Source organism: Phyllostomus hastatus, unplaced genomic scaffold, assembly GCF_019186645.2.
Source record: "Phyllostomus hastatus isolate PE091 unplaced genomic scaffold, TTU_PhHast_1.1 phas_contig_152, whole genome shotgun sequence".
NCBI classification, from domain to species: Eukaryota; Metazoa; Chordata; class Mammalia; order Chiroptera; family Phyllostomidae; genus Phyllostomus; species Phyllostomus hastatus.
This window is the reverse complement of record NW_025333622.1, coordinates 8,005,627-8,017,903: the sequence shown is the minus strand read 5'-3', so window position 1 is coordinate 8,017,903 and position 12,277 is coordinate 8,005,627. Positions and strand designations below refer to the sequence as shown.

The 12,277-nt window shown below is 34.8% G+C and overlaps 1 protein-coding gene across 2 annotated transcripts in view; it reads left to right on the top strand.

Moving 5' to 3' along the window:
- DCN (decorin) overlaps nucleotides 1–11,704 on the top strand; it is a 41,384-nt gene extending 29,680 nt beyond the window's left edge. For both annotated transcript variants that reach the window (XM_045830488.1, XM_045830489.1), the window contains exons 6-8: nucleotides 555–648; nucleotides 3,662–3,800; nucleotides 11,320–11,704. In XM_045830488.1, the coding sequence (XP_045686444.1) occupies nucleotides 555–648; nucleotides 3,662–3,800; nucleotides 11,320–11,514 (428 nt within the window). In that variant the 3' untranslated portion in view covers nucleotides 11,515–11,704. The remainder of the gene's footprint in view (nucleotides 1–554; nucleotides 649–3,661; nucleotides 3,801–11,319) is intronic.
- The last annotated feature ends 573 nt before the right edge of the window (nucleotides 11,705–12,277 follow it).

Sequence of the window (12,277 nt, the reverse complement as noted above, 5' to 3'; positions counted from 1 at the left end):
ATAACAGTGTTAGCCCAGGCCAGTAGCTCAATGGATTGAGTGCCGGACTGCAAAGCAAGGGGTCGCTGGTTCAATTTCCCATCGGGGCACACGCCTGGGTTGCTGGGCAGGTCCCCAGGAGGCAACCACACATTGAGGTTTCTCTCCCGCTCTAAAAATAAATGAATAAAATCTTCTGAAAAATAACAGTGTTAGCTCATTAACAAAAGTGTAAATACCTAATGAGATTCAGAGTTTCATTGCAGTTCTATAATTGTACCCTAACAATGCCTGGGCGGGGTGGGGGCGGATCTGCTATTTGTTAAGCACAATCCATATTTTTGTTAAACTCAATCTAGGAGAAAAGTACAAAAGTTCTCATACTACTTCCAAGAGCATATATGATTATAAGTAGGATGAAGGAAAATGAGGAAAAGCAAGACTGATAAACAAGATGAAGAGCAAATTATTTGGAACTATTGTCTTTTAGAAAGTGGCGTATGTCATCATTACATACTTCTACATTCTGTAATTATGTTTATCTGCTAACTTAACTTTTTGTATCCATATTCTAGGTCTCCCTCCTTCCCTTACTGAATTACATCTTGATGGCAACAAAATTACCAAAGTTGATGCAGCTAGCCTGAAAGGACTGAATAATTTGGCTAAGTAATAATCTTTCATGAAATTCTATCAGTAAAATTCTATCAGCAAAATGGCTAGGTGTATTAGTGCCCACGTGCCCATAATTAGAAACATGATTGATTTTGGACTGCACCACATTTTTTGTTGCTGTTTATAACAACCTCAGACTTCAGCTAGCCCAATTATTTCTTTAAAAAATCTAATGAAATAGTGCATTTACTATAACTACCAAGTCAACTTCCTATTTTATGAATACCCTGTGTCATTAGATTCAGGTGTATCTTATTAGAAAGTATTTAAATCAGTATGCTCATTATGTTCTAACTTAACTTGCATTGAACAGAAGTTTAGCAAATCATAACACAGTGTCCAGAATTTGAAAATGCATTAAAATGAAAGCTACCAGGATATGGAAATATTGGACATCCTGTACCACACTATAGAGTTAGAACAGTTATGGTGAGATTTTCTAATTCTTATTCAGAAGAGCTTAAAATGTCCCTAGATACTTAATGTAGTATAAAAAAGATTTTTAAAGTGTCTGGCTCTTCTTCACTCCCCCCCCCCCCAATAGATGATCTCTAGTTCCTGTCTTTCTTTCTAGCCTAACTATAATATTCCTATATTTACAGTCTGGTTAAGTAATAAAAAGAGGAGAGTTCTGGAAAACTATTTCAGTTGTCTTCAAGAAACACTTTGTTCTTGATCCACCAGCACTGTTGAATGTTTTTACAGAGGAGCATGGTGTGATGCCCAATCGGCTCACTCCTCTCTTTGTATATACATTTCATGGTAGACAAATAAATACAAAATATTCAGTTCATCTTTGAAAAGCACCCACTCCCAGATGGGTACCTCATGCAGCTTGCCCCTCTTCTGGGGAATTTCTCAGTAAGCCCGGGACGGTGAGAGCCAAAGATGAGCATGTGCAAGTGACAACAGCTGCAGAGCATTATCCTGGCGTGTCACAGGTGATAAGAAATCCTTTATCTGAAGCTATTTAATTTCAGCTTCTAATGTAGAAAATATTTTTCAAAAGAGTATTATGCAGCACCCACCTTTCTTTGTTGATTCAGTCCCTCTAGCTGCAGAGAAATGTTAGAAACTAAGTTGCATTACTTGTGTAAACTGTCTTTAGGACAGCAGTTAGTGCTGGGTCATTGCTCAGAAGAGCAGTGAGGATAAGAATGAAAAATAGCATAACATTCTAAATATCATAGGTCATTCATAATATTTGTGCCTTTTTAGTAAAAAAAAACCTTCTATACTGACAATGATATGGATATCTTGAGAGTCTATACTTTAATACTAATATCATATGCTTGGCATTAAATAGAAAGAAGCATGAAGAACTAGTAAACTTTGAAAGGTCAATAGAAGTGAGGATTTCTGGTTAAATAGATTTGAGCCTCACTGACCAAGCAAACTTTGCTAACTCTAGAATTTAGCAAACACATTTCTTTTGGGAATCAAATTCAGAAAAAAAATGTCTATTAAACCATCAAAATCTTGTGCTACTTGCTCCTTACTGAAGTTGGAAGAGGAGAAATATTTTGGTGATGAAATATCAACACTGTGAAAACCAGGGGATAGCAGCCACTGATCTCAGATCGCTGCTGCAGGCACATGTTCCAGCCGGTGACTGGGGACAGAGGGGAGGAAAAGTGTGTATGTTCCGCCTAAAAATAATTATTGTCAGGCAAACTTCCCTTTCTTATGCATACATGCATACCATCGTATATATCAAAATACATATCATTATATCATCATCTCTCCCTATTCTTGGATGGAAAGAATTGTGGGTGTTTGAGCCATGAGCTGTCTGCCTCACAAGCCTAGGATAATGTCTTGAGCATACTAAGTTCTTGAATATATAAATAAATTATTTAAACATTGAAGTTTCCTTGAATAAATTATTAGGAATATTATATTCTAAGAAATGTGTTAGCCCAAAACAGATATAGGGCTTGAAGTGTAGTAAAAATAGGAGACAAGATTCTGAAATTAAAAAAAAACAAAACAAAACAGAGAAGTCCAGAAACAAGAGAAAAATGCCTAAAATGAAGAGAAAACCAAAATATTCTGAGCCAAGTTTCCAGGTTAAGAATCTAAAGCCAAGATAAACCAACTGTGCTATTAATTCCCTAAAATCAGTACACTTTAATCTTAGTCATTTCAAACAGCAAGTAATGATTAAAATTTAGCCAGAAGCTAAATGTTAAAAGGGTTCAAAGGTCAGAACTAGCTAAAGACAAGCAGAAACCTATAAAACATGCCCTAGTCTCTTCCACTGCATTTGAAGAAACCCAGTAGATTTTTTCTCTCGCTTGCAACTTTCTGGGTCTCTTCCAAATTCTTCTTGCTTCATCCCTAGAGATGTAAGTCAGAGATGAGGCTCAGAAACTAGGGATGTCAGTAACTGGTACATTCGGATAGTAATAGATGGTCATTCACTCTTTCAAAGTAGTGAGAGATCCTAATTATGGTGACTGTTCTGGAAGGTAAGCTTATTGACTCATTAGAATCTTATACCTTTTATTTCCAATAAATAAATCTATGCAATAAATATACAGTTGCTTAATTTCCAAAGTAACCAAAACAATAATAGTATTCTTTTAATTTTTTCCCAAATAAATCCCCTACATTCACTATATATAGAAGTCAGTTCAACAGCTATTCATTGGTTATGTCAAGCTCTGTATTAGTACTGAATATGCCAACAGTCACTGTCCTCAAGGAGAGACCCACAGGTACACAGTCTCTTGAGTTACCAGAGGTTGACAGAAGGATACTTGCTGTATATGAGCATTTCCATTTAATTTAGTACTGTCAGAAGAATTTTAAAGAGGTAAACTCTAAGCTGAAATCTTAAGAATAAATGGACTTTGTCCAGGTTCAGCAAGTTTGCAAAAGCACTGTAGGCAGAGGGAAGAGTAAGTGCAAAAATGAAAAACGTCCTTTTGCATGACTTGGTTGATCACATGTCTGTAGGTACCCAGGTGTGGTGTATGAGCTTGTTTCCTCTTTTCTGTTGTAGGTTGGGACTGGGTTTCAACAACATCACTGCTGTTGAGAACGGCTCTCTGGCCAACACTCCTCATTTGAGGGAACTTCACTTGAACAACAACAATCTTACCAAAGTGCCTGCTGGGCTGGCAGAGCATAAGTACATCCAGGTAATGCAATGTCACTAACCATCGTGAGCAACTTCTAGGGAGCAAACCCTCTTTACTGGGGTGCCAGGAGGTAGGACGCTCCTCTTAGAAATCATTTTTCAGAGAGAAATGTTTAACGTTTGCACATAAATGGTCATTCTAGTTTTATATATTTAAATGATTATTTTTTAAAAAATTAGGACTATTGCCTTGAACTTACTTGCTTTCAGAATGTAATATTTTTTATGAGGCAAGGTAGTTTCAAGTAACAGATTGGTGTAATAAATACATACTAGTCAGAAGAAATGATAAAACCTGTGATGTATAGATATGGAATCAAATCAGAGTTTAAACCTTTAGCGTCAGCAGATGTCATATAGGTCAAAACTGAATGTTTATCCAGCAGTATGACTGAATTAACTTTATATAAATTATAAAGTTATAATGCATTCAAAAGGGTAAGATGATATGGTTTAATGGTCACTGTGGTAATAGAGCTTTGCTGTCTGTAAATCTATAAATGTAAGACATGCTACTAGTTTAAATTGTGATAATAATTTTATATATAACAGTATAAGATTTCCATTGTTACTTTGAGTAACGAAAACCAACAAGTTATTCAAATTGTGCATTTTTTAAAAATTCAGTAATGTGGTCTTGCTCTTCCATAGATTTTACATATTTGCTTATTTTATCTAAATTTTCAGCTTTTGAAAGGTCATATTTAAATTGTTTCAGAGATTCACATAGGCACTTAGTTCAACTATGGTGATTCAGAAAGTCTACCTTGACAATGACACTATGTTGCAGGGAAAATCATTTTATAAGTGTGTTCTTTTTGTAATCTAGAATCTCAGCTTTACAGCTTGGAGTTCAAAATAGGTTTCCCTTCTACTCTGCTCTCAACAATATGAATAAATCACTGATTTTTTTCATTGAGTTGTGACAAGACTCCAAATTAAATTGATACATTGCAATTTTCATTATCTTATGCTAATTCTTTTTCAGTGGGTCTTTGGTGATGATAGAGAAGTGAGTTAAGCAGGGTTTGAAGCCACAAGTAAAACCAGGCCACTTGGAAGACCTAAAGGAATAGCTTTCGTTGTTACTACTAAGATTTTAGTTGGTAGTAGATTTTGTTTTCTTCATTTGGTTTGGTTTGGTTTTCAGTTTTAGATCTCAAGTAATCATTTGCACCTTCTTGGTTGCTGTTTTTCAAATGTTAACCTGAACACATTATTAAGTCTATAAAATCAGTTTCATGGGTTCATTAGGAACATTTATGAAATGGGATAGTATGGGGTAGGGTGGGATGAACCAGAATAAATTGAATATAAAAGAAAATATCCTGTAGTATTAAGTATTTAAAAATTGGCTTGTATATACAGATTTTTAATATTAAACTGTAATTTATAATGTGTTTCACATTACAGATCACAAAGAAAAAAAATGAAACATACTTGTTTGCATCTTTGTTGAATATAAGTAAATCTCATGGGCTTTCATAAAGGTCCCACATTCAGAAGGGCCTCGCTCTTGGTTTTCCTTATCTAATTGGTTCTCTGTGTACCCATTTTACCCCTCTTCCTTTAGGCACCAAGGGATTCCACCTACCCTTGTTCCTTTTCTATAATTATATGGTTCACTTATTTTAAGGAAAATAATAGAGTTGTTCAACATCACCACAATCCAGTTTCAGAACATTTCTATTACCCTCAAACTCAAAATATTCTCTTATTAATTTCTAGTCAGTTCTTAATCTCATCCCCAGATACAGAGAATCATTAATATTCTCTCTGCTCTATGCATTTGCCTTTTCTGGACAATTCATACAAATGTAGGACTTCTGGCCAAGATGGAGGTATAGGTTCCTCACACAACCAAAAGAAGGATAACAACCAATTTAAAAACAAAAATACATCAAAATTGCCAGAAAATTGAACTGGATGGAAGTCCAACAACCAAGGAGTTAAAGAAACATTCATCCAGACTGGTAGGAAGAGCAGAGATGGGCACCTGGGGCAGAGAGGACACTTGACAAGGCAGCAAACCAGGTGGGCAAGGAGGTGGCTGGGGGATCCAGAGGTCCCACATTCATGTGCAGATAAGCTGGGAGAAACAACTGGGGAATGAGACAGACTGCACAAGCCAGGGCTCTAGCATGGGAAACTAAAGCATCAAAACCACTGAATGTAAAAACCTGTGGGGGTTGCAGCAACTGGAAAATCTCCCAGTCTCACAGGAGAGTCTGCAGGAGGGGACCACAGGATCCTAGAATATACACAAGCCCACCCTCCCAGGAATCAGCACCTGAAAGGGCACAATCCACTTGTGGGAAGCAAGGAAAGTGAGTGAAAGCTGGTGGAGAGCCAAGCAAGCAGCATTGTTCCCTCTATGACCCCACCCACATGTGAAGCACCACAGCACAGCAAAGTGAATTGGCAATACCTAATGCCCCACCCCTTACAACATAACAGCTGTGCCAAGACAAAGAAATATGGTCCAAGTGAAAGAACAGATAAAATTCCAGAAGAAGAACTAAGTGACAAGGAGATAGCCAATCTATCTCATGCAGAGTTCAAAACACTGGTAGTCAGGAGGCCTACAGAAAAGATTGAATATGGTCGCAAAATAAAGAAAGCAGTGAAGGCTATGCAAAGTGAAATAAAGAAAAATATGCAGGGAACCAACAGTGAAGGGAAGGAAACTGGGACTCAAATCAATGATTTGGAATAGAAGGAAGAAATAAACATTCAACTGGAATAGAATGAAGAAACAAGAATAAAAAAAAAGGAGAGGCTTAGGAACCTCTGGGTCAACTTTAAAAATTCCAACTTCTGAATCATAGAGGTGCCAGAAGGAGAAGAGGAAGGGCAAGAAATTGAAAACGTAATTGAAAAAATAATGAAGGAAAACTTTCCCCATATACTGACCAGCACTTGTTTATTGATTTGTTGATATCCATTCTGACAGGTGTGAAATGGTATCTCGTTGTGGTTTTAATTTGCATTTCTCTGATGATTAGTGATGTTGAGCATCTTTTCATACGTCTATTAGACATTTGTATGTTCTCTTTGGAGATGACTCTATTCAGGTCCTTTGTCCATTTTTTAATTGGTTTGTTTATTTTTGTGTTTCATTTTGTAAGTACTTTATAAGTTTTTGGTTAATAAACCCTTATCAGCCCTGGCTGGTGTAGCTCAGTGGATTGGGCATGGGCCTGTGAACCAATGCTTGCCGGTTTGATTCCCATTTGGGGCACATGATTGGGTTGTGGGCCAGGTCCCCAGTGGGGAGTACGCAGGAGGCAACCACACACTGGTGTTTCTCTCCCTCTCTTTCTCCCACCCTTCCCTCTCTCTAAAAATAAACAAACAAATAAATAAATAAATAAATAAATAAATAATCTTGGAGAAAAAACCTTATTAGCTGTATCAGTGAATATGATCTCCAATTCTGTGGGTTTTCTTTTTGTTTTGTTGATGATTTCCTTTGCTGTGCAGACACTTTTTAGTTTGATGTAGTCCCATTTGTTTATTTTTTCTTTTGTTTTCCCTTGCCTGGGGAGATATATCTGATAAAAAAATTGCTACAAGCAATATCTGAGGTTTTGCTGCCTATGTTTTCTTTTAGGATTTTTATGATTTCAGTTCTAACATTAATTCTCTGATCTACTTTGAATTTATTCTCATGTGTGGTGTAGGAAGGTGGTCTAATTTCATTTTTCTGAATTTATCTGTCCATTTTTCCAAACACCATTTACTGAATAAACTATCTTTAGCCCATTGTATGTGCTTACTTCCTCTGTCAAATATTAATTGACTTTGAAGGTGTGGGTTTATTTCTGAGCTCTCTATTCTGTTCCATTAATCTATGTGTCTGTTTTTAGGTCATTATCATGCTGTTTTGATTAATAAGGCTTCACAGTATAGTTTCATATTAGGTAGCATGATTCCTCCTACTCTGTTCTTCTTTCTCAGGAGTGCCATTGCTATGTGGAGTCTTTTGTGGTTCCATATATATTTTTGAAATATTAGTTCTAGTTCTGTGAAACAAGCCATTGGAGTCTTGATTGGAATTGCATTGAATGTATAGATTGCTTTGGGTAGCATGAACATTTTAATGATGTTATTTTTCTTATCCATGAACATGTTATGTGCTTCCACTTATTTGTATCTTCTTCAATTTCTTTCTTCAGTATCTTATAATTTACTGAGTACAGGTCTTTTATATCCTTGCTTAGGTTCATTCTTTGGTATTTTATTCTTTTTGAGGCAACTGTGCATGGTATTGTTTACTTAATTTCCTTTCTGTTAGTTCATTATTGACATATTAAAATGCAACTGATTTCTGGATATCAATTTTGTACTCTGCTAGTTTGATGAATTCATTTATCAGTTTTAGTAGTTTCTGGGTGGAGTCTTTAGGGTTCTCTATGTACAATATCATGTTAGCTTTAAATAAAGGCAGTTTTTCTACTTCCTTTTCAATTTGGATGCCTTTTATTTCTTCTGGTCTGATTGCTGTGGATAGGACTTCCAGTACTATGTTGAATAAGAGGGGTGAAAGTGGACATCCCTGTCTTGTTCTCAATTATAAGAGGAACCTGAACACTTGTAGTTTTTGCCCATTGAGTGTGATGCTAGCAGTGGGATTATCATATGTGGCCTTTGTTATGTTTAGGTATGTTGCTTCTATTCCCACTTTGCTGAGAGATTTTATCATAAATGACTGCTGGATTTTATCAAATGATTTTTCTGAATTGAGTGATAGTATCATGTGGTTTTTATCCTACATCTTATTTATGTGGTGAATCACACATATTGATTTGTGAATGTTGCTAATACTACACCTTTTGATTACTGTAGCTTTTGATTATGTTTTGAAATTAGGAGTGAAGATATTCTTCTTGTTTTCCAAAATTGTTTTGGCTCTTCTTGTTTCTTTGCATTTCCATGTAATTTTAGGGTCAACTTTTTCATTTCTGCTAAAATAGTGTGCTGGGATTTTGATAGGGATTGTATTGAAACTTTAGATCAATTAAAGGAGCATTTTTATCTTGATAATATTGAGTCTTCCAATTAAAAAGCATGTAATATAATATCCAAACATGTAGATCTCTTTTATCTTCTCTAATTTTTCACAACAATGTTTTGTCATTTTAGGGTACAAATGTTAATGAGTTCATTTCTGGGTTCTGTTTTGTTTTTTGATGCTGTTATGAATAAATTGCTACCTTAATTTCATGTTGAATTGTTTGTTGCTGGTACACAGAAATTCAATTGATTTTTTAAATCTTGTTCTTCTGTTCTAGTACTATGCTGAAATAGTTTTTAGTTATAATTAGATTTTTTATGTATTCTTTTGGGTATTCTACATTCAGGAATTGTCATTTGTAAATAGACAGTTTTAGTTATTCTTTTTTTATCGAAATTTCTTTTAATTTCTTTTTCTTGTTTCATTGCAATGGATAGAATCTCTAATGCAATGTTGAATAGAAGTAATGAAATTAAACATCTTTGCCTTGTTTTCTATTTTAAGAGGGAGTTGGACAATCAATTAAACCAATTTATGTTTCTGAGATAAATGTCTTGGTCTTTATGTATAATTTTTTTTTACATGTGAGATATAGTTGTCTTATAGTTCGTTAACATTTTTTGTCTACATTCATATGAGATATTTGATTTTAGTTTTATTGTGATGATTTTTGTCTTGCTTTAATATTAGAAAATATTAACCTCATAGAATGAGTTGGGAATCTAATTTCCTTTTTACACAGACTAATACTTCCTTTATATCTTGATATTTTCTTTTCTCACCTTCAATATTCACCATAAACTCTCACCAAATACCTTTCCCCCTTCTTGCTAATCACTGCTAGGAAATAAAGAATGGTAAATGACAACAAGAGATGTTCTGAGTTTGAGAATCACAGAAGGCCCTTTTCACCACTAAGTGAGTGCGAGTGTTCTGGTAGAAGGAATGGTGTATCAAGTCAGCTATGCTAAGGGAACACCTAACGAATTTTATAACTTGCTTCAGAAATTGTCACCTTACATATCATTATATTTAGCCTTGATTGTATGGTTGTATCATCAAGTCATTTATTGCTCTTCAGAATTCACATCTACATAAAGAAAGTAAAAAACCTCATTTCTTAAGTCCTTTTTCTAAGGCTGATATTTAGTATCCCTACATAAATCTATGAACAAATTACCATTATCTTATATGCAATCATAAATACATTTCAGAAAAAAGCCTGATGAACTATAACGTATTTATAGACTATAATTTGTAACAGAGAATACATTAAAAAAACTTTATAGGTATATTTATTGCAATTGCTGTGACACATTTTCTTACAGTTTAAGCTGATTTTGATTTCAGTATTGTATATCCTCTTTTTCTTTACTATTTATTACTTCCTCATTTTATATAACTTTATCGAAAGTTCTATTATTTATCTTTGCCTCTGAAAATATATTCCATATAGACACAATTTATGAAATAACTATGAATCCATTCATTTATTCTCTCAGCATGTGTTTATTGAACATCTACTCTGCCCCAGTAGGCACTAGAGATAGAGTCAGGAACTAAACAGGAAGAGGTTTTTCTCCTAATGGAACTTTTATTCTAGAGGAGGAAAATAGACAAAAATAAATGAATATAAATGCTATATAGTGATGATTGCTATAAAGAAGAATAAGTTTATTTGGGACAGAGAATGGCAGAAGGGATGATTAAGTGAGACTTTTTTGCTAAGGAACAATGAATGACATGAGGCAGTAAGCCTGGCAGACATCTTGGAGGAGATGATTCCAGGTGGAGGAAACGGTGTATGCCAACTTGATGGGGAACCATGCTGTGTATGTTAGAGGAGAAGCAAGTAGGCCAGGGTGGTTGTATTGAACAGTAAGGGGAGATGAGGTCAGAGCAGAAGGGTGTCCGATCATCCAGGATATGGAGCCAATGGAAGAACTTTGGGTTTTATTCTAGACACAGGAAGCCACTGGAATGTTGAAATAAAGAAGTTATAACTTTGCTTAGTTTTTAAAACAATTGTTTTGTGAACTAAAAAAAAGAAAATAAAGAACAGACTTTAGGAAAACAAAAGAAGAAGGAGGAAGAAAAATCAGTGTAACTTCAATAATCCAGAAAGAGATAATGGTGGCTTTGGAGAAGGATTTGGGAGTAGACCTGGGGAAAAGAACTGGATTATATGCATATTTTGAAGTTTGAGCTGGCAGGGTTTGCTGCTGGTTGGGGAGAGAGTGTGATAGAAAGGAAGGAGACAAGATAATGACAACATGTTTAGCTTGAGAATCTGAAAAGCTTGTGATGCTGTATACCAAAATAAGGAGACTCAGGAAGGGAAAAGCAAGTTTTAAAAGAAAGAGAGAAATAAAAAATTGGGGTTGAGTAGTATTACAGTATTTAAACTGAAAAATGAAAATACTTAAAAAGAACAAAGTATTTACATGAGGGGCCTCAGTACATTCAGTGGAAAATAATTATTCTCCATTATTTCATTCTGCAGGTTGTTTATCTTCATAACAACAACATCTCTGCTGTTGGATCTAATGACTTCTGCCCACCTGGATACAACACAAAGAAGGCTTCTTATTCAGGAGTGAGCCTTTTCAGCAACCCAGTTCAGTACTGGGAGATTCAGCCATCTACCTTTCGATGCGTCTATGTGCGCTCTGCCATTCAGCTTGGAAACTACAAGTAACTCCCAAGAAAGCCTCCATTTTTATAATGGCAAAATCCCATTAAAGTCATTGCTCTGAAAAAAAGAAAATGAAAGCTAGATATTGAAATCCTAACTGCAATGTGGATGTCTTTCCCACATGACTTATTATGCATAAAGCCAAACATGCAGTTTAAATAATTGCCTACAATAAAAAAGTATTTTGCCTGAATTCTTTTTTGAAGCTTTCTGTTGATGTTAACTGAGCTATCGCAGATATTCTTATTTCACTAAATGTAAAATTTGGATAAAATATGTATGTCCAAAATTTAGTAAAGCTTCTCTTTTTTAATTTTCAAGAGAAGTCAAATTTTAAAAGCATCAATCTTCTGTAACTCATAGGATGGTTAGTGCCTTTGACTTAAAATCAAAAGTCAAATTCCAGCTTTGTATTAATCCCCATTATTTACTGGAAAAGCCTCATTTGAATATGTAAATTCAATATAGGCTATGTAAAATTTTTAATGTCATTATTTTGAAAAAAATAAATTCACAAGTTCACATTCAAAAGTAATATTGTATAGAAACATAATTGTAAATCTTTCCTAAAATTAATTTTCTGAGAAGAGTGGACATTGCTTTCTTGATAGAAAGAGCACATTCTTTCAAGCTCTTAGATATTTCTTCTGCTCCCGTCCTTTCACATTTGTGTATTATAAACTACATTATCTATATTCAATGTTAAGCTGGTAAAGGACAAAACTGACTTTTTCTGATGGCTTAGAAAGGTGATATTTTGTAGTTA